The sequence below is a fragment of the Epinephelus moara genome, chromosome 12 (assembly GCF_006386435.1).
Source record: "Epinephelus moara isolate mb chromosome 12, YSFRI_EMoa_1.0, whole genome shotgun sequence".
NCBI classification, from domain to species: Eukaryota; Metazoa; Chordata; class Actinopteri; order Perciformes; family Serranidae; genus Epinephelus; species Epinephelus moara.
Window position 1 is genome coordinate 15,796,593 of NC_065517.1, and position 24,187 is coordinate 15,820,779.

The 24,187-nt window shown below is 39.8% G+C and overlaps 1 protein-coding gene across 1 annotated transcript in view; it reads right to left on the reverse strand.

Annotated features, from left to right (window-relative positions):
- Window positions 1–24,187, reverse strand: part of man1a1 (mannosidase, alpha, class 1A, member 1) — a 201,485-nt gene that overhangs the window by 136,814 nt on the left and 40,484 nt on the right. Inside the window, exon 2 of the mRNA XM_050057907.1 lies at window positions 11,600–11,696. Coding sequence (XP_049913864.1) covers window positions 11,600–11,696 — 97 coding nt within the window. The remainder of the gene's footprint in view (window positions 1–11,599; window positions 11,697–24,187) is intronic.

Sequence of the window (24,187 nt, forward strand, 5' to 3'; positions counted from 1 at the left end):
TCCAAAGTCGTTTCTAAGAATTTGGCAGTACATCCAACCAGCCTCCCAAACGCAGACTACTGTGCCATTCGTCCCGGCCATCACTTCATGTTGCGGCGTGATAATGCACGGCCCCATGTTGCGAGGATCTGTACACAATTCTTGGAAGCTGAAAACATCCCAGTTCTTGCATGGCCTGCGTACTCACCAGACATGTTACCCATTGAGCAAGTTTGGGATGCTCTGGATCAGCGTGTGTGACAGCGTGTTCGACTTCCTGCCAATGTCTGGCAACTTCAGACAGCTATTGAAGAGGAGTAGGCCACCGTTTCATAGGTCACAATCAACAACCTGTGTGGCACTGCATTAAGCAAATAGTGTCACACCAGATAGTGACCGATTTACTGGGGTATCTGTGACCAAAAAATGCATTGCTGTACCACTAGAAGTGAATCTTTATAAATGTTTTTTATCAAAACAAAACTTCAGGTTTTACCTTGGTCTTTTATTGTGACCATCCCAATGAACACCTGTGTAGTAATGATGCTGTTCAATCAGCACGGTGATATGCCACACCTGTCAGGTGGATGGATTATCTTGGCAAACAAGAAGTCCTCACTAAATTTTAACAAACTCGTGAAGAACATTTGAGAGAATTAAGTTTTTCTTATGCATGAAAAACAATTCATAACTCTTATTTCAACTCCTGAACTCTTCTCAAAATGAAAGCAAAAACAAAAGTGTTTATATTTGTGCTCAGTGTATATTCAGCAGGTTACAGCCTCTCCTTGAAGCAATGTACGCCGGCTGTGTCTGTTAGCAAACTGCAATGTCACAATGGGATTTGACCCGCTCTGGATTTAGAAACAGAGATGTACCTGTTCTGGTGGGTGAGTCTCAGTAGCAGTGTGCCGGTTATAGACAGCGGAGTTGAGTGCTAAAAGATGGAGAGAGGGATCGGAGACGACAGGAGGAGACATGGGTGCCATCGTCGCCTCTAGGTGTATTTAATTTTAGCTATAAAAGGGGTGAATCTCCCAAATCTCCAAGGGCAGGGAGCTGTTCTATTGGAACAGATAGTCTTGTCTTATAAAACTCTGTCCTTCAAAACTCTGTATTGGTCAAACTATGATTCGAACCCACAAAGAGAGGAGACTGGGACAAGGAGGACGAGCTCAGATTAAATCACTGAGCCCTATAGATACTGAGGTTAGGACAGCTGACGTATCATGCTTTTATTAAATTAATCAATCAACTGGGCACAATATTATCGACATTGCAACCAAAACGACACAATCAGTCAGCCTCCGCATAACTAGATCATTTGTGAGCAGCACAAACTGTATTTATAGAGCAACGCTGACAGGAGGGTGAATGCAGAGCGCTCTGGGTGAAATATTGTTTCTGACTGAAACTGTTTGCACCACGATGAAAAGCTGTTACAAGAGTCTAGACGTGGGATGAAACGGCAATCAGTCTGCCCTTCAGTTACCCAATCAATGTGCAATTCAATTATTATTGCAACGCAGCACTTCATTTTAAATCTGTATACAATATGTTACTGTTATTGAATGTCATTTCAATTTATAACCCAACACCTAAGCAGTTCAGACTTACAAAAGTCATTAATGCTGATGCTGTATAAAATGAATCACCTCTATTTGTGAGTTGGATTATCTATAGTGCCTTACATTTTCATGATATAGAGGGCTTTACAAATATAATTATCATGCTGTAATGTTTAGCAATATTTGAACTTTTAGGCTTCTTATATTTCTGAAAGTCCTTCAAAATAACAGTCTCCATAAACTAAATATCTGAATCATGTTACATGTGCCAAAGCAACCGAAAGCTTACTTTTAAATGTCCAATCTTAAAAGTTTGGCAAGCATTCTTAGCCCACTGTTCGGTAGATAGATGGATGGTTAGATAGGTAGATGGGTGGATGGTTAGACAGATAGATGGGTGGATGGTTAGATAGATGGATGGATAGATGATTAGATAGGTGGATGGATGGATGGATGGATGGTTAGATAGGTGGATGGATGGATGGTTAGATAGATGGATGGATGGTTAGATAGATGGATGATGTCAGACTGATGGATGGATGGATGGATGGATGGATGGATGGTTAGACAGATAAAGGGACAGATGGTTAGATAGGGATGGATGGTTAGACAGATAGATGGATGGATGGTAAGATAGATGGATCGATGGATGGATGATGGATGGTTAGATAGATGGATGAATGGTTAGACAGGTGGATGGATGGATGATGGATGGATGGATGGATGGTTAGGTAGATAGATGGATGGATGTTAGATAGATAGATGGGTAGATGGTAGAGGGATGGATGGTTAGATAGAAGGATGGATGTTAGATGGATGGATGTTAGATAGGTGGATGGATGGATGGTTAGATAGAAGGATGGATGTTAGATGGATGGATGGTTAGATGGATAGAGAGAGAGAGAGAGAGAGAGAGAGAGAGAGAGAGAGAGACAGACAGACAGACAGACAGACAGACAGACAGACAGACAGACAGCTTTATTGTCCTCCTCAGTAGCTTATTTCAAACACATCAAAGGTAGGTACAGGCACTTAACAAAATACACTATTACAAACATACACTTGAACAATATATATGATACAACAGTGCAAATAGGCTGGTAGGACCAATAAGTTAAGTCCAGACAGGAGCAGCTCAAACTCTCTCTATGAAGAGTTAAAAGCTCAAAAATTCAGCTTATCTTTTCCATCAGGCCTGTGTGGATGGGATTTGATCAGATATCATTGACAGTGGGCTTGCAAACAATCTGTCATCTGTCATCACATTGATTTAAATGTTGCCGAAACCTGATTAGTGCAAAGAGGTATGTAAGCCTTACTTTAAACCAGTGAGTAAAGCAAGAAGAAAAGCACACCTATAGAAATCTCTCAAGTGAAATAACCCAAACGCTGGTAGCAAAACTGTGTTATTTTAGGCAACCATTTCATAGCAAAAAGTAAAAAGATTGAGAACGTATATTATCAGGCTCTTTAAACTCATCACCCACCTCTGATTAACAAGCTGCTGTAGACAGATGGATGTTATTTGTCAGGACAACCACGCCCCCTTTAATTTTTGTTCGCCTCACATCCAAAGTCAATTAATCAGCATCTTGACCTTTTAAACAATTTGTTGCATACTAACATGACCTATACACTTCCCTGGCTTTATTTAGAGTCTGTCTTGAGAGCAGAGCTGCTCACATTAATAGAAAGACACGAGCAGAGATAATAAATTGGACACTGACTACATGTCAATGCTAATACAAGATTACAAGCAGACTGCATCTTGCTCATATCTCTGGCTCTTTGCTATTGAAGGTTTTAGGTTGGGGGAAAAAAACATATTTTGTAATGCGGTTTGATAAAACATACCCAAATCACGGCTGGTTGCCAAAGTACTTGGTTGAGAAGATAAACATAGTTGCCTGCCAACATTTTGGGAAGATATATGGCTGGTGGTTTTAGTCACTTGAAAGCTTGAGTTGAGCATGAAGTGTTTTCAAGTATCTAGTAGCAAAAAAACAATTGTACAACAAACCAAAAAGCAAGCTCAACATTACAGCCTCACTGAGGTTGTGCAACATGCAGCCAAACACTCTGCAGAAGCAAACAGCTGACAACACAGCTGGCGACCAAGGAGTTGTGCTCCTTCAGGGAATGACCACAGAGGGGACATACACCCCCACCCCCCTAAAAAGGATCCAGCCCATCTGTAGTCTTCTTCCATTCAACAGCAATATAAAAAGAGAATAAATATGGGTTACCCAGGCTCAATATAGGATTGGTTTCTGACCCGTCATCCAGGGTGGGTATTGGTCAGACTAAACACGCAATTTGAAAATGGCAACCTGAGATTAAGGAAACTGTGATGGGCTTTTTTTGTACTTTCTTCAAACATTTTAGAGACCAAACAATTTATTGACTGACTGAGGAAATAATCGTCAGGTTAATCAATGACGAAAAATGAAACTAATCATTAGTTGCAGCCCTAATATCTATTTAAAATTACAATTTATTAGTCTGGGAGTTTTTTGCAACCATATGGTTGAAAAACTTGTTGGAGGACAGCAAAACAAGGGAGCAGCTATTCCCCTCCCAGTTGTCAATCTTATGTAACAAACTAACCTTTAAAGTCCTAGTGAAATAGAACTTGGAGTGTCTTTAGCTTTCGCGCTGTGACATATTCATTCATTTTCCTTATCCCATTAGGGGTCTGGGGAGGCTGGAGCCTATCCCAGCTGACATTGCTGCAGGGTCCTAGAACTAACGCTGATTTGGGAAAGATTGCTTTAAGATTCTTTGCACCACACACCTGGCACGAACTGCAGTGTACTTTGAAGCTTGGTACTCTGGTTCCAATGGGTCAATTCCGAAATCAAGTCAAGGTCTGACTGTTTTGTGTCGTTAATTATGTACTCGGGTCTCTCTTGAAAGTGAGATCTTGATCACAACAAGACTTACCTAATTAAATAAAGGTATATAAATTGGACAAGAGGCAGGGTACACCCTGAACAAGTAGCCAGACTATCAGAGCTGACACATAGAGATAGACAACCAATCACACTCACATTCACACCTATGGACAATTTAGAGTCACCAATTAACCTGCATGTCCGTGGATTGTGGGGGGAAGCTAGAGTCCCCACAGAAAACCCATGCTGACACAGAAAGAACATGCAAACTCCACACAGACAGTCTTCGAACCCCCAACTACGGGTTGAACCAGGAACCTTCTTGCTATGGGCAACAATGCTAACCACAGTACCACCGTGCAGCCTGTGAACTATTTCACAATAAAATGAAATATTTGAGCGATGAACGGTCATAAGAGGAGTTTCAATCAAATCTTTCACAGTGGATTGGACTGCTAAAAAGTAGGTGGGCTTAGAGTTTAGCTCAATACAGACCTACAGCGGAGTCTGAACACACCTCCCTCACCGTTAAAGGAGGACGAAGGAGAGATGAATGAATTAGACCACATTGATCTGGAAATAAAGACAAAGGTTTTCTCCCCTGATATTCAAACACACATCGTCTTCTGTCTCCACCCAATATTGTTCTGTTAACTAGCCACTAAAACCCACAAACGATAAGGGGCAGTTTTATATTTGGATCTAAAGTTGCATAAATATGAATTGTGGTGACATAAACACAGGAAAGTGCTCTGAGGTTAACCTGAAACTTTTTTTCATTTCTATAAAATGTAACTTGAGCTGTTGTATTATTATTTTATGCAGTATTGTTAAGAGCCTGGCCCATTCTGCTGGCCAGTTTGAACCAGTAATCCAGGTTACTGTGCATCAGGGAAACAGCTTCCGGTATGGAAAGTGGCTTCATTGCATAATATTCCAGGTCAGGCTAATATTATCGTCATACATCATGTTCTATAGGAGCTGGAAATGGCTGTGACAAGGCTCTGGGGCCAAGCTGTCTTATTTACTGATGGGGTCTGCTGGAGCAGCCAACTAAAACCTATTTACTTTTCTATAGCAGAGACATGAGGAATGGACAGAGATGGAGAAACACTGAGAAAGACTAACATAGAGAGTTAAACAGGCTAATCTAACAATTAGTATTCACACAGCTGCTGTCTTCTCTCTTCCTACATTTACGTATGATAAATTCCAGTAATGAAACAGTGGATGGAATTTACACAAAGCTGATTGAATTTCCTCATTAAACATAAGAAGGAAATCATTAAATATGAGCCTGTAAATCTTCCACACTGTATAATGGAATCGACTTAGTGGGGTTTTTGGCATTTTCCCCACGGCGAAGGCTGAAGTTATGTATTTCAATCAAAGGTACTTCAATTAAAACACCTCCTTTCTTAAGTATTATATAAGGCCTTTAAAACATTTGACACCTGCCATTTACTTTTTTTAGCAACAGGATATATGGTGAAATCTAGCTGCAGATTGACACCAAACTTGTCATGCCTCATAAAATACATTTCCCTAAATATCTCAGAAATATTGTCCTGTCTGTGTGTGTTTCCAGAACAGTGGCCTGACAATCCTTTTTTGACAGGTAAAGCTTGAAAGAGTCTCTCAGAGAGAGCTGGGTGTAGACAGACAGAAAGGAGGCTCAACATCACAAGAGTAATCTTACTGCCTAAATTGAACAATACAGTCCTGACCCAAGTCTGGGGCTTCAAACCTTCTTCGTAGCACCCTGCATATATACACTCAAAGTACTGTCATCCTGTCACTTCTGTAATTTGATGAGACGCACAAATCAACAGCTCAGCTATAGTCCCCACCTTGACACAAATAATGCAAAGCGTGCTCTACTGATGATGTAAGTGTACAGAAACACTTGATGTTCAGAAATAACTCTGAATTCTGCTCTTTGCCTTTTCATGTAGTGATGGTAAGACTGCATTAAGGACTACTGTAAGGCTGCTATTATTAGACTCAGTCACAACTTCCATTCATTATACTCTGAATAACACCGCACGGCTGCACAGAAAACTATTACTATTAACCAGAGCCGACCACAGGCCTTGGGGGTCAATTGGAGCAATGTAGTTATACAATGTAAGCTTGTTTATTGATGTGACACTTTCTCAAGCAAAGGACAGGTGACGTCCATGTCTGCACCATGTTTAAGGTCCAGTGTAGCTTAGTGGTTGTGTGGCAGTTATTTTAAAATGAATATATATAAACTGATGTTACCAGCACTGAAAGATAATTTTATCAGAACTAAAATATTATTTAAAGCTAGAGTTGTACCGATACCAGTATCGGAAATGCCTCTGATACTGCCTAAAATGCGGTATCGGGTATCAGTACAACCTATGACCAATCCGATACCACGTAATGCCTCACGTCATTACGCATACGCAGGCTACAGGAAAACGAAACGGAAACGAGAGCAGAGTTTAAAAAGCATTCTACTGTAGCCTTTAAAATGTCTTTTTTACCAAATTGTGTGGCTGCACTTTAACCTGTGTCTTGATCTATGTCAACACTGGATAATAATAACAATAAAAAACGTTTTATGGCATTCATTCTACTATTATGTATTTATTTCTTAATATTTTGCATAGAGTTTTAGGAATTGAGACATACAACAATTCATATCCCATCCATTTTTATTTTACGCGCTGGTATCGGATCGGTACTCGGTATTGGCAGACACCTAAGGTTCAGGGATCAGAATCGGTATCGGGAAGGAAAAAGTGGTATCGGTACATCTCTATCTAAAGCTACACTTATCCATGTCTACATGTCTACACCAAACCCTGTAGTTTCCCACAGCTCTAAAAGGCATTTTATCATCTTTCAGGTCTTTTTTTGGTTTAACAGCTTACAGCTTTACTGTTTTGGTTCAATCTCACTGCTCTCATCAAACCAGCTTATAGAAGCTGTTTTCAGCAAGCAAACCATTAAAAATAAAACACTTAGGTATGGTTAGGAAGATGTCATGATGTCATTTTGGCTCAAAATACCTGGTTTGGGGGAACAATCCCAGCAGGAAAAGTAGCAACAAAACAAAAACAAAAACAAAAAATGTGGCACTATGCCCGCTGGAAAAACAGTGATGGGTCCCTACAAAACACCAATCTTTGGAGCCTAAAAAGCTTCTGGAAAAACACAGGTGGATTTATGAAGAGGTCGCTACAAATCACCCACATTTGGAGCCTAAAAAGCCAAAGGAAACCCACTGAGACGTCACTAAAAGCTCCCCCCTTTGGAGCCTAAAAAGCAGATGGAAACCTATTGATGGGTAGCTACAACACACCCACATTCGGAGCCTAAAAAAACAAAAGAAACACACCGATGGGCCACTACAAAACACCAATGTCTGGAGCCTAACAAGCTGATGGAAAAACACAGATTGGTTGCTACAAAACACCAACATTTGGAGCCTTAAAAGCAGGTGGAAACCTATTAACAAGTTGCTACAAATTAGGGATGTCCCGATCTGATATTTGGATTGGTATCCGCCACCGATATTAGCAAAAAACGTGCATCGGATCAGACTGCATGGAAAAATGCCGATCCGATCCAATTCCAATCCAGTTTTTCACGGAATCCGATCCAGGTTTTCCGGCCAGCCCAGCGCTCCGCGATTCAAGCAGTCCATTCCAGTGATCCGCTTCAGCTCTTACTATCAATCCACCAGGCCAGCATGCAGACGGCAGACACACACGGAGAGTAGGAAGAGTAGCGGTCAATTTAGTTAACTGATTATTTGTTTTCTGCTCTGTTTTTTTTTTGAGAGTGATATTTTTATTTGGTTTACACTCTTACTGTTTAAGTAAAGAGCACTGATGGCATTGTTTTGGGCACAATTAGTGAAATTGGAGCCATGGATGGACTATTGCTTGTTTAAACAGGCTTGCACTGACACTACTAAAATAACTGAAAAGGAAAGGTTGCATTGTTTGTTAAATGTCAGCAATGTCTTGTGGTGTTAATCTATTTTTTATTTATTAGGGGGCCAAAGCACAAGTGTGTGGAGTCTGCTATTTTAAATTCAATGTTAGACATTTTAAAGATTTCTTGTGTTGATTTATTTTCTATTTATTAAGGAGCCAAAGCAGCCAAAGCAAACAGCTATATTTTTTATTTAATGTTAATGTTCAAGTTTAAAGTTTGTTTATTTAACCCTGTTAACAATAAACGGGTCAGTTTCTCATACCAACTGTTGTGGATCATTCTAACTAACCCGATTAAGTAGTTGTTCTTGTTAGAGTAATATTGCTTGATCAAACCTTTTCTAACATGACTGACAACAAAATAAGTGAATATGTATAATACGCGCTTGGATCGGATCGGATCGGTATCAGTATCAGCCAAAACTCAAGGCTGTAATATCGGTATCGGATCGGAAGTGAAAAAGCTGGATCGGGACATCCCTACTACAAATCACCCAGATATGGAGCCTAAAAAGACAAAGGAATCCCACCGAGACGTCACTATAAAACACCCACCTTTGGAGCCTAAAAAGATGCTTGAAAACAGACAGGTCGCTACAAAACACCCACATGTGGAGCCTAGAAAGCTGATGGAAACCCAGCGATGTGTAGTTACAACACACCCTCCTTTGTAGCCTTAAAAAAAACCCAAATGAAACACACCAAGGGGCCACTACAAAACACCAGTATCTGGAGACTAAAAAGGTGCTGGAGAAACACAGACGGGTCGCTACAAATCAATCATGAATGGAGCCTAAAAAGCTGCTGGAAAAACAGACAGGTCGCTACAAAACACCAACATCTGTAGCCTAAAAGCCGATGAAAACCCACTGATGTGTGGCTACAACACACCCATATTCTGAGCCTAAAAACCAAAGGAAATACACCGACGGGCCACTACAAAACAATCACTTTTGGAACCTAAAAAGCAGATGGACACAAACAGAGGGGTTGTTGCCAAAAAGAAAAAACCCCAAAACAAAACAAACAAAAAAAAACACCCCACACATTTGGAGCCTAAAATGCTGACAGAAACACACCAGGGGTTTTCTACAAAACACCCAAGTTTTGAGCCTAAAAAGCTGATGTAAACGCACTGACAGGTCGCTACAAAACACCCACTCTGACAGTGATCTTCAGCGTGGCAGCTGCTCACCTAGATGACACATCATCCCTCTTCCCCTCCACCTTCCAGTGACAAAATCAGCTCATATACTACACCACTTTAAAAATGTTGACATAATACATATGAAAGGTGCAAATGTAAAAAATCTGTAGTTTGCAAAAATGTACAATGCCAACATTTTCTTCTGGCAACTGGGCTGGCCAATAACGTGTCTGCTGGATGCGTTTGTGTTTACAGCTTATTCATCTGTTCCTACACTAACAACAATTAATTTATACTACTTTAAAACACCATTTACATTTTTATGTTACCAACTGATTACAGGCAGTTTACTGTAAATTATTTAAAGGGGAATATAGTGTTCTTACAGAGGAGAAGATAAATCAAATATAAACAGTTTCTCTGCTTCTGGCTTCACTGACACAGACCTGCACCTTCACATAAGAGAGCAACATAAAAAAAACAACAAACACTGAGAAAAACTTCAAACCATATCAAGTACATGAGTGTATTTAGGTGTCAAGAGACCTGTCTTATCAGCAGTGGAGGCACAGCTACCTCTTTCACACATGAATGCCATCTTATCTAGTCAAGAGCCTGCAACGACACTACTCTAAACTGTCACAAACACACACACACACACACACACACACACACNAAACAAATATTCTCACTGAGAATTTAATTAGGTCAAGAGAGAGAGAAAGAGCTCTTCACAAATTAAAAATCCAATTCCCGCTCTTATTAATCCAATCAGACAGAATAAATCACAGTATTCATTATGTGTACAAACACTTGGAGTACAGACAAAACACCTGCAAAGAGAGCGTGTACACTGATCTAACACAGTCTCAATAAAGATTAAATGAATGGTTTTTTTTCTTTTTTACTACATCATTGCTCACAAGATTGTGTCCACCCCCTCTACTAAGCGACAACTGCATCCAAAATAGATTTATTGTCTCAGAGGGATATTTGGTTTCATAGCCGGTACACAGAAATGTACAGATATACACATAGCAACACATAGTTACACACATAGCAACATTAAGATATAGACAGTACACAAAATCTCAATGAACGCATCCATGATCTCGGCTCACAACAGTGTCAACAAGGAGGATTGTTCGGGACTATCAGTTTTAGGACCATCTTTGAAATATTAGCCAGTTTTATCTCAATCCTTTCAAATCTCTGCTCCCTTTATCTCTCAACACAATTAAGACAAAACCAAATACATCACAGATTAAATGTGATTTTAATGAGTCGTATTGATCCTCTGCCATTGGCACGGCTGCCGTCATAACAGATTTGTGGAATCCTCTCCTTTTAGCTTTATGTTTACTTTGGCGGCGTTTCTCTGAGTCCAGCTTTTATTAAGCCAACGATCTCAGCCAACAAAACACAATGAGACAACAGGAGGAGCAACATGTAGCGTGTGCGTGTGTGTGTGTGCGTGTGTGGCTGGGGGATAAGAAAGTACTTAAAAAAGATGCAGTTATTATCCTAGTTTAATTTGGTTTTGGCTGCACACACACACACTTACACACGCACACACACAATCAAAGTTGGTTGGGGGTGATCACTCGTATCAGTCACAGCAGAAAGACCCTAAACAAAGTGCGTGTGAGCGCATGTGTATGTGATATTTATTAACGAGGCCCTGCAGTCATGTAGCAGCGTGCTCTGTGTTTGTTTCACAACTGAAAGGCAGACGGAGAATTAAAGTTTTCAGAACAGAGTTGTGTGAAATAGAGAAAAAGAAGCGGGGACAGAAGAAGACACCACACGTCACCACACTCATTAACACCAACAACTGGCAAGTGGCACAAACAGAATATAAATATATGATAAAGTTGACATTTAGAGGCATCCATAGATGGATGACTCTAACTGACGGCCAATTTGGCTGCTAATCTAAAGGCCAAGGCCGCTGGTGGCAGGGACAAGAGATCAATCGTGTGTGTTTGTGTGTGTGTGTGTGTGTGTGTGTGTGTGTGTGTACGGTCTCTCACTCACCAAATAGATTGCTGGAGTGGCCTTGCTTGGAGACGGGCCTGAGCTCATTGGAACCCCAGGCGTAGCGCCTGTAGCTGTCCCACGCATGTTTCATCATCTGACAGGGAGGAAGAGGAGGAGGAGAGAGGGGGAGAGATGAGAAATGAGGCGAGTTAAAGAGGACAATTCAACTTTGAGCTGTAATAAAGACAATGAAGTCATTTTCGTACAATGGTTTGTTTCTAGCCCAAATGATACTGGATTTTCATGGTAAATACCAACGTCTGAGAGACAATTTTTTAAATACATAGACACATATGAAACATTTTGATGAGGGTGGGGGGGAAAAAATCAATACAGCATAGTAACGCGATATTTTTGTGTGGCATTATCGTATCGTCACACAGAGCCAAGTATTTATTCATTTTTATTATATAAATCATTAAAATCACAAATACAAATTAAACTTTGGGTAGCCTACTAGAATAATATAATCAATTGCTTTTTCAGTGCACTATATACATTTTGCTACAAATACAATCAAGTGAGATGAATAGACTGAAAACTTTGTCAACATCTGCGCTATCTAATAAGATACATTTTTACTTTGGGGACATCATTTACACTTTTAAAAAGGTAATAAATCAAAATATATTTTATTGCAATACTCAGCATATTGCAAAACGTTTAAAATGGCAATAATACTGTATCGTGACTTCAGTATCACAATAAGATCTTATTGTAGGGCCTCTGGTGATTTTGACAGAGGATCACTTGACTTTACTTTTTAAAGAATTCTGATCAAGTTATGGAATTTTTCAATTCAATTCAATTCAATTGTGATAAACACTATCTGCGGCCTCTAGAAAACAAACTATGTTATAAAAACAGTTTCTTAAATAATCCATTGCCGTTTCTGGAATGAAATTTTTGCACCAATTATGAAATTCTGGACTGGTACCGATGTTTATATTAACACTTTTTGCCGCTAGCCAATATAAATGTTGTTGTTTATTTAGTCTTGTTGTTATTTCTTCCCCCTTTTGTCGCAGTGACACAAATAAATAAATATAATAAATAAATATAAAATTTTCACTGCAATGTTTTAAACTAGAGATGTCCCGATCGGGTATCGGCACAGATCACGTTATTTTTACAAAATCAAAATTGGTAATAAAAGATCGGAGGAATCAAAACAACAAAAATAGCCAGGTTTTTCATCTATGTTGTTCATTGTTGCCTCCACTTTCCAGTGTATTGTAACCGAGCGTCGTGGGTTCGCCTAACTGAGTGCAGCTAATTTCAGCGCAGATTTGCCGTTTACAATGTAGCATTATCGGGGAAAACATAGGGTGTGTCCCCTGACCCATCAATAGTGAGTTTACTGTGTCCTTTTGTACTGAGGGCAGCCCAGGAAAGATCTCTGTTCGTCCCCAATGTGTTTTCTGTTGTCCCCAGGACAGCGGGACACAGTTTGTCTCTAGTCCTGCATTTAATCTGAAAAAATAAAATGTCATCTTATTTGCCAAGAGGCTGATGGCAGTCAACAAGGCGAATATTCAGTGTATCACTAGATGTTTTTGTTACTAATCAGCCAACATATGTATCGTTCATTTTTATTCTTGATTGTTCTGATGTTTGTTTCATAATTAACCAATGAATCATGTGGTCAACAAAATGTCAGGAAAATGGTAAAAATAAAAACTCAGATGTCTTGCTTTATTCCAACAACAGTCCAAAACCTAAAATTATTCAGTTTAACATCATTAATCGGTTTGCTGCTGAGTCATGCTGGCATTGCCTGTACACTGTAAGTGACCATTTGAGGTCCCTGGATATCTAGGTACTAAAGAAATTCAGACAAAATGCTGTCTACATCAGCATTCTTTACAATGTTTATCCCAAAGTAACAAGTAATTCCAGAGTCTGGCCTACCCATTAAACTGAAATGAGCAGGGCCATTAAGTTAAAACAAAATTAATGGACAAGACAAGAACAAAAGTCCACACAAACTGGAATAAGTATCTTCACAAGCTACAGCAGATTTCCAGCACTGCAGCCCAAGATGAATTTAAATAAATTACATTTGGAGATTGATTTAACAAAGTGGTATTATTCTTTTCATATTGCAACAGCCATATGTCATGTCCCTATGTATTGGTTCCTCTTTCGGGCAATTTAACAGAGCTCCTTTTTAACTTTCTTTCTCATTAGATGACTGTATGAGACTTAACACAATATTAGTAGTAATCTGACATAAATGTATGTGCTTCATCATATGGTTGTCTTGTAGATCCTCTTTTTAGTTGTGTTCAAGCGGCAACCTCCAAGGCTGAAAAATGAAGCAAATGCTCAAGTACCAAAAACTGCAGTTCCTAAAATGGCCACTTGAGGCTGGCTCTAAGAACAAAACATGAAGTAAACATGCTTACAGCCTGGTTCAAAGAACGGTTTTAGTCTCTACAGCTAATATCCCCATTCATGAAAACCGTACAGAGGGATGATTTTTTTTCTATAACTCACCAGATATTATTAAAGCTCAACATCACACATATTTAAGGGGCACCGCCACTTTGAATGACATGCTGTGAGTCTATGAGTCAGATTCCACCCCCTCACTCCTGCCTAGCTCCAACCCTCTTGTCCAAGTATGTTCACTTCTGGCACCAAAAATCCAAGATGGCGACTGTCAAAATGCCAAACTTGAGGCTTCAAAACAAGACTCAACAAACCAACCGCCGATGTCACGATGGCTACATCCATTTCAACATCTTACCCATGAAGAGATTCAGCCCTTTCCAATGAAAACATAACACTAAAATATGCAACAAACTTTTAGCAGAGGGTAATGGACATATATTGTATTTATTCTAGTCTATTTAAAGATAGTGTCGTTGCTAATATGTCCCAATTTAGTCTTCACATGCTTACTTTTACTTCATGTGCTTAAAACTGATATTTAAGTAACACGTGACAAGTAGGGGGGCCCTCAAGTTAAATCCTGCTTAGGACCCCCAAAAGTCTAGGGCTGGCCCTGAGTAATTCATCTCAATTTCCTGGCATGTAAATCAAGGCTGTTGTCAGTGCTTGAGTCCGTTAATCACAGCGGTGTTATCCTTTAATTTAATGATCTCCTTCCATATCTTCTGATGCAAACTGGGCAGACATCCATGTTTAACACCTCTGTCGAAGATGTGAAACCATGTATTCTCCTTACTTGATATTTTTCCACCCTTGAAAAATAATATCTGATTTGTTTGTTCAGTTCTGAACACCAAAATGAAAATCAATAAACAATAGTACAACATCTGTCAACGTAATCTCTGTCAAATGACCAATTCAAAATGTATGCCAGCCAATCACGACCGGTGTGGCTGATTGATCGGCTCATTTCCTCTAAAAAAAAAAAAACAACCCAAATCTCAGTAAGTTCCCTGTGAAAAGGAACATTTTCCTCTGCTGAGTCCCATTATCTGCTGTTGAAACCGCCCAATTCCCCCAGAAGGAATCACTGAAGCTCCATTTTATTTTAATCTGGTGTTGGCTGGGGGCTTGATAGCAGCGTGAACACTAGTTTCCAATCTAACACCCAGACACTCATTTTAGTCTCAGATGTGGCTCCTCCTCCAGTTTGGCATTTGTCTGTCCCCGTAATCCAGGTTACACAGCATCCTTCTGGAGCTTTCTAGAACCTGCCTCTGGATTAGACACGCTAAAACCCTTTATCCTCCACCTTCAGACGTAAAGTCTGCTCACAGACACTTCAATGGTGGTGTCTTTCTGTCATATATAGCCTCTATGCTGTAACCTATAGCGTATATGGGGTGAAGGCCTGCTTTGTACACCTGAATGTAGTAAACCACATACACAAGATTCAGAAAAGTGATAGTGAAGCTGATACAGAGCCTGCACAATCTGTCCAGGGGGATCATATTACTTTATAATACATCCTTCTTCAGTACCCAGCAGTATCCTGTTGCTAGTATAAACTGTACATGCATGTGTGCACAGTAGTTTGCATTTGTGTGTGTGAGTGAGCGGCACAGTTACTTCTGTCACTGCTGCTGACTCACTCTTGGTTAGCTCACTCAGAGACAAACACTCACTGAGAATAGCAGCGATTCACTGTGATCATTTCAAAAGGCGGCTACAAATGACCACAGCAGGCAGTAAACCAGCGGGTCAACAAGTTGCTAAGTCACTGTGACCTGTTGCCCAGGAAACTAAATTCAGTAAAGTGAGCCCGTATACCAGAGAGTAAATGAGCAATTTAGTTAATCAGCCAAATGGGAAACCTGTCAGGAAATCTGGTTTCCAGTGCTGATACATCATTTCCCCCGTCTCACAGCCACTGCACATACAGGGATGAGAGCAGGAGAAGCTGAAGTAATGTTCAGTAAAATATGAATGAGTTTTTAATACCTACATGATGAAAAGCTGCACTATGTTACAACTACCATCAAAAAAGAACATCACAGGATCTGGTGGAGACTGTACACTTGGACACTGACATCTGTCAGTGTCCGCAGGTTACTGGTTTCCTTTGTATTGTTTGCTCTTTAACAAGTAGTGGTGGTTTTCAGACTACAGCTCAAAATGGTTTCATCATCATTTACATGTTTTTTTCTGTTTTTTGGAAGTAATTTATGATGTAGTCTAAAAAATGTTAGGAAATCAAGAGGCTTCAAGAACCAAAGTTGTGTCTTAAATTAGCTTTGTTTATCCATTATATTTATGCATTTATATTATACAACAATGAGAAAAGGTGCATACTTTAAAATGTAAGAAGCTGGAACAAGGCATTTTAGGTTGATAAGTGATATGAAATGGGCTCTATATGCAAAATTCTGAGAGTATGATGAGTAATGGAGGTGGCTCTGTCGGCAGCAGCTAGCAGCTAACTGTGCTAACTTCATAAACAGTGCTGACAGAGCTAAAGCTGTTACCTGGGGTCGTTAGGCGTCATGCTTCAGCGATGCCGCCATCCTGTTATCAGCACATATTGCTGTATGAGCGCCATGCAAAGCGACGCCAACAAGCTAGCCCAGTGGCTCTTAAACTTCTTCTTGCCAAGGACCCCTAAATTGATACATATTAGACCCCCATTTGATAAGATTTCGCTTCAAGGACCTCCATCTGAGGAAAATTTTGGTTGTTAGATATAATTACGACCAAAATTCTGTAGTTGTCAACTACAGTTGAGGAGATAACCATGGAGAAACTGAAACCCATGATCAGAATAGTCACTCTTGTGACTCCTATGATGTGTTCACACCAAATGCAAGGCAAATTTTGGCAATGCATTTCTGGCACGAGGTTGAATGCTAGAATATTTTGTCTTGACTCGCTTCAGATGCAAAATATAGTCATCATACCCGTGCCCCGTGTGAACACTACTACTCACAGTGGGCTCCTATCTATAGAGGATTAGATAGTGAAAATCAACTTTTCCCCCTGGAACTAAAGGGCCCCTGGGGGTCCCTGGACCCCTAGTTGAGAACCACTGAGCTAGCCAGCGAGATATACACGTGCACTAATATGCATGCGTGGCCAGACTGGCTTACAACAACAAACCACAGAGAAGCTCAGATTACAACACACACAGAGGGAGTGTGACCTCATGCTCTGCTCCGGACGCCATTACTACACTGTATCTGTACAGCAAATAGTGGTTGGCTGCTATATTAATGCTCTGAATGTCGCATTTAAAGCCTTTATTGATCAGTGTTAATACATCTTTTGGCATCTGCAAGCAAGGTAAAGCCCAATGTAAACACTAACACTCTTTATAGAACAAAACAGCAAATCACGCACACCTTACTACAGATTTTTGACACATACTAGGTCAGAGATAACAACGAATATTCTTGCAAAAGGAAGGCACAAAACTGGTGGCAAACAAAATATGCTTCTATCAGTTTTGTACTTTTAAAATGGCACATGCACAGCCACAGGTGCTGCGCAGGTGCTTTGTAACAACTATGAACACCAGAAAAGACACTGTTGTGAGGGGTCCCAGGGGTTTATTCTTTTATTCACACCGTGAGCACGACTGACAGACTCCAATGAACAGACTCTGATTTCATGCATTTCAAAGAACAACGGGTTATTAGGTCGCAGGACATAAAGGAATATGTCATAATATGCTAGAGAGGAATATGAGAAGCATACTTAGCACAGTTACCTCTGATCCTGTGTGTTGCATGAGCATCTCTAACTGTTGTGCAAGGACACGAGGATCAGCACACCAACACACACATACATACATCATGTTTCTTATATTTAGCTTCTTAAAGGTTAAGTATTGGTTTACTGGCAGATAGGCATCGCTAGATCAAAAATGCTGGTCTATCTTCACGTGTCCTTTTAAAAACACACACACACACACATCCAACACACATACATACGTACGTGCAATAACACAGAACAAAAGCCACTGCATTTGCATAACATCTCCCACACACATCAAAAGGACAGCGAGTGAAAGCTTTCCTCCATTTAAACCCACTAATTAAAGCTAGTGAGCCTGCTAATTACAGCTCCTATATGCATGTCACATTAAGATATCTACTCAAACACTCTTGTTCCACTCCACATGCTGCACTGCAACACACCAGAGATGACTAAAGATGATCCAAGGTCTGTTCAAGGATGTTGACATCAAGACGACAGAAAACACTCGTCATGAAAACACAGAAAAAAGTAGCACAATGATCTTACACTGTAATCAAACTGGCACTGGATATCTAAAAAGGGTGCTGTTTGACACTGTATAAAAAGTAGTAATGAGACTTTACACATCATAAAGAGATCATTTACCAAACTCATAAACCAATACGTACAATAAAGGTGTTAGCTTTGTTGAATCTGGTGAGGCAGGATAACTAAGAGGAAGATCAAGCATATGTCAATATAACCTTTTCCACCAACACACACTCACAGTTCAAGGTGAATATGTAAAAACACCTGTGGCGGTGTCTCAAGGATGCGCATGTCTTTTCAGTGAATAAATAGTCTTTTGCCTAATATATTTTGTATGAACAAACATTTCAAGTTTCAGGCACTTTTAAAGAGCATATCCAGAGCCAGGTACTACTACTTTCTTACTGCTCCTTTAGTTTGAATTTACCTGTTTTCTATGGAGAAGGTTTGGATTATTTTGCTGTGATCAACCACTGGTATCTAGCCACTTTTCAAGCAGCCTCATAACTTTGAATGTGTACAATTTGTATAAAGTAATAAAACACAGTTGATACTGAACATATAGTACATACTGATAAAGACAGTTCGCTGGTTAAATAAACAATAATGTGCAACAACACACCAGGCCGAGCTGAAGATTTCTGTGGCACAAAATAGGAGTTCCCTCCCCTTAACACCCTTTACACCTTGCATTAAAATGTCTTTTTGGGTGATTGCATTGTAGTTGGTTAGTGCTTGACCACATGGAAGCACAGCACCCAAAAAACCTTGAGGACGGATTGTGTTACAATCGGCCAAACCACCTCTGCAAGTGGTCAGGGATGCAATATGACCACACTGAACACAAGTGTAAATGCAACTGCGTTTTTTAATCCACATTTAAAAACTACATTGGTGGGAATAAATTTCTGCGTGCGACCGTGTCAAACCAGCAAGGCAGCAGTGGCTCTCCCTCACCTGATGCTGAAGCTGCTGGGCACATGGTGGTCTCTCTCTGTTATCTGATCTTAACACTACTGGGGTGTCTCCCTCATCTGTAATGTACTCTTCCTATCGATCACTGTCTTTAGAATCAGGTAGGGCTGTTTCGTCCTCGTCTGCCTCGCTGTTGCCGTCTGAATCTGCAGGACTTGCTGTGACATAGCCAAGATCTTTTAAATATTTGTTTTATTTTAGTGCCAATACTGTCTCTAAAATTTAGGCAATATCATGATGCAAACCCTATGTAATTATATATATATTTTTTTTTAATTATTTTTTTTATTATTATTTTCATAATAGTTGTTGACACGCTGGGGCGGGGCCCATTCGGACTGTCTATGGTTGTGGACAGAGCAATTGGGTCTCAATCTGATCACAATTAGGACGCTGGAGACACATATTAATAGCAGGTGTGAATATAATCAGGTTAAATCATATCTACATACAATCTGGATATGAGACACATTTCAAGGCAGGGTGTAAAGGGGGCTTTGACTCTTAACCCTTTGAAACTTGGAGTGGACCATGAGCAAATTGGTGCGATTTCTTTCAAAAAGGCCACGATCAACTTGGTGAAAAATGTCCAACAAATCGCAAAAAAAAAAAAAAAAAAAGATTCAGAATGTTTTTAATTTTTTTTAAATTAGGGAAAAATGAAAAGGAAGAAGCTAGGGAAAAACATGTCTATAATAATTATTATTATTATTATTATTATTGTAATTATTATCATTATTATTACATTTTAAAATGATGTTACAGATTTTCTTAAAGAAATTTTAAGCAATTTTATCCAGGTCATTTCTTTGGTTGTTTTTAACTTTATTTATTTCTTTTCACTAATTTTCTTTTTTTAAGTTTCTCTTTTTACTACATTTCTTGGGTCATTTCTTCCTTCATTGATCATCGCCTTCCTGCCATGTTTCTTAAAGAAATCAAGCCAAATTGCTCAGGTTTTAAAGAGTTAAACATGGACACCTCGGAGGAAACAAAGGAGAGGGTGTGTACCTAAGTCAGTGTTATCCTTTAGCAGTCAGAGGGTGACAGACTCAGAAGTCAGGTTGGCTTAAGTCAGTCTAGCTAGCATAACATCACACGTCTCTAGCATTGTCATGCAGAAAAGACATTCAACTGAGTATTTGTCATGTTAAAATAAGGAGAAGCAAATGTGGTCAAAGTGTGGCTAATACGTTCGCAATCCCTGCTATGTTCACTGGCCTGTGTCTGCTAATATACTGAACTCAACTTTCATGAGTTACTCAACAAAATCTGAGCCATAAGTGGGAATTGAAAGGTCTGAAACCTGGCTAGGATCTCCCCAAACTGTCAACAGAATTACAGTTTGGCAAATCAAAGTATATAAATAGGTATGTGTAAATATAAGTTTGGCTCACACTACTAAACATTCCCTGTGTGTTAACTCTTATTGGATTTCATGCTCAGGATCCCTATGTGTTGACTCTAATTGGATTAACCGCTCAGGATTTTCTGGGCTGACCGCTGTTATTAGGATCTGGTGGCTGAAGCTATTTCAGACACACAATATCTCGATGCTAATTGGCTCCGTGTTTAAGGTGCAATGCTTTTCTAGGGCACCAACATTAAGTTCGATCTAGCAGGAAGATCTAAGTGCATACACACCTCCTCTCATCCCGAGCATGCAGACACACACACACAAAAGGCCGAGGATGAGATTATTTGGTACAGAAAGGCTGCGTGAGAAGTTTTGATAATCACTTCCTCCTCTCTGGCTCTTCAATTCATTCATATTCTCTGTTGTTGTCCCCCTGCTCCACCTCTCCTCTCAGCATATTGATCTGCCTCAGGCACTGAACTAATAACAGTGTTGTCTTCACTGATGGTGATGTCACGCAGCACATATACATGTACATGAACCCACGCAGCCAAAATCCTGTCCTCGCATCCATACAACTGTTTCCTGTCAGCAGGACCACTAATTGTGTGAAAGCATGCTAACACGTAGCAGCAGGGAATAAATGACTCACTCTTAGGTACAAACATAACTACACCCAATTTAAAAATGAATACTGATGTTCCTGTAGTGTTCTTGTTGTGCAGATTAAAATGTTTTTTTAAAGAAAGATACTATTCTAATGTGCAACTTCCAAAAACTGCCAAGAAGTCAGAAGACTTACAGTTTAATTATCAAATATTCACATTAATAAGGCATCAAAGCCTACAGGCCATGAAACTATATCAGTAACAAGCTTTAGTTTTTTTTTATTTCTACAGTGGAAACTGAGGTTTGGTCTACAACAGTTCTGTCTTTTTGACATCCAGGGTAGATTAATATTGTTAAAGTCCTAATTTTCTATATACATTTAGCTTAAACTTAAGGCAGGAAATGCTGACAAGATATGCTGGTCTCTCTTCTAGTCAGATGGCCTTCCGACAGGTTGGTGTCTGCTTTGTATGCTTGAACTATGCTGCAGTCCAAAGTTAAAATATTCAAATTTTTCGCAGTCCTCCACAACAGAATTTATAACTGGATGCTACGCAGCTGCCTCACACAAAAATAAAACATGGGTGATCTGGACAATTACTGGACACTACAAGAATAATTCCATACAAAACAGACACAAAATAATGTTATTTAATATACTCTATTCCATTCACTGTAAACAATACACCATCACAATTGCAACATATCGTCATGCATGATTTCTTTTACTGTTCTGCCATTCTGTGAACGTTTTTTCCCCGTGCTGCCTAGAAGCAGTTTTCCATCTGCCTGATTCCACGTGAACGTAGCGTAACACAAACTGACAGACCAGCTGGGCCAGGTAATGTAAGCATAGCAAACACTATGTTATCAGTAGACACAAGCAAGTGTTGTTAGCAAAGTGCATGTATAACGCAGATTATCTGTGTCATTAACTGGAATGCTAATTTTGGCTAGCAGAATCGACCGACTCCTTCAAGTCTCTTTTAGCACAACTGGACATTGAATGAGACATTTTTAGGTGACCAAAATGTTACAACTAACTTGACTGTGAAAGGGTCAAGGTTCTAAGACAGAAACAGTCTGTACGTTTACATGCGTAGTTAAGTGGAGCTACGGTTATAGCACAACTAGGCCATTTAACTGGACTACTGTCCTTGTCCCAGTATACAAGCCTGGGAGGGGAATCGATTTATTGATCCAAGTATGTGTGACTCTGCTACCATAGGTGGTGATATGCTCCCTTTCAGCTTATTACTATTGGACCTTTTTTTTGGTTGACCTATTACGTCACAGACCAAACAATCGACTAACAAGTTAGCGACGGTTAGCTGGTACCATGGTGGACAGCTTACGTGCTGTTAGCTTTACTTTTTATAATGACTTTAGTTGTTCCTTTATCTCAGATATGTTAGGATGTTAACATGGCATATGACAGGCATGACCGTTCTGTCAGTTTTTTGACAGGACGGTCACGCCTCCCTAATATCAGCTGATTGACAGATCAGCTAATAAAGACACATCACAACCACCACCAAGTGACACTTCATCAGAAACTAAAGACATGATGAACACCATTGAAGCTTTACTTTTTCTGTTTCTTCTCTTCTTGTGTTATGTATATATTGCTATTTGACTTCCAGGTCAAAGCCCTTGGCAGAAACTGTGGAGCATGCACAGAGCCCCTAGGCTGGTTTAGGTCTGACTGACTTTATACCTGCAGGACTAATTTGACTCCCAATCGCATTATCTGGGTGTGTTAGTCCGACTCTGAGAAATTCGATTTGGTATGATTTCAGTCAGGCTAACATGTTTATATGTATTTTAAAAGTCCGGTTTTAGTTGGACTAACACAATAAATTTTCTCTAATGTCATGTAAACATTCTGACTGACATCACCCAGAAACAAGTTCACAGTGCCACGAAAATGCATTGCTACACCTGACTGACAGATCACTGTGGTAGCACCTTGTAAATCACAAGGTAGCCATGCCCTAAAGCATACCCTGCTTATCATCTATGTTACTCTAAATGGTAGCATAATTTACAAAATGAACATCATGCTGTATTGTAGAAGACTTCAAACTAGCAATTGAGACCATAAACCTATACTTCCACAAAACATGAGCAGGGAGAAAAATGCTGCTAGTAGAGATACATCAGAGAAAATAGATAATGAGAGCAATTTTAGAAAGAAAAAAATGGTATAGTACCTTATTGAATGTGGAGCCAACAGCTTACTAGAAAGCAGCAGTTACAAACAGTAGGTAAAGATGATCTTTTTTCTGACTTACACACATTTCTTCTGATAATGAACGATTACTTAAGAGACCTGTGGTGCTTTCTTTGCTTTAAAGCAGTCTTATCAATATGAGCTCAGATTCTAATTTAAATGAACACCTCAGGGAGATTTTGGACTGATGTTCTAACACCACCATCTCAAAACAACTATTTTTAAAAAACATTTTTCTGCATTCAAACAACTTCAGTTTCTTTACAAAAAAGGACTTGCGATATGGACAACCCCCTTAAAGGGATAGTTCGGGTTTTTGGACATGAAATTGTGTGAAACGCTGACCATCTGTAGCTCTGATGTGACGGTGTCACTACTCTCAACGAGCCTCCTGCTCTGAGAAATGGCCCGTAGCTTACCGGAGAAAAAGTAGTTCTTAAGATAGAAGGGCGACACGTAACCAAAAGGTTTTAAGCTACAAAAAAGTATGCATGTGTTTTGTTAGACTATTTCAATAATTTTAAAACATCCCCGCATTACGTCAGACCTTGCTATCAGTTGGGACTATTTTCTGGCCAGTATCACTCCACCGTGCAGGCGCGCAAGACAGCACGCCAACAGAAATCAATAAGATAGTTCATCACCACGCCGTACAGGTGCGCAGGATAGCAACGGCTAACGAAAACTTCATCGGCTGTTTCCAACAGAGAACCAGTAGGCTATTATTAGTGAG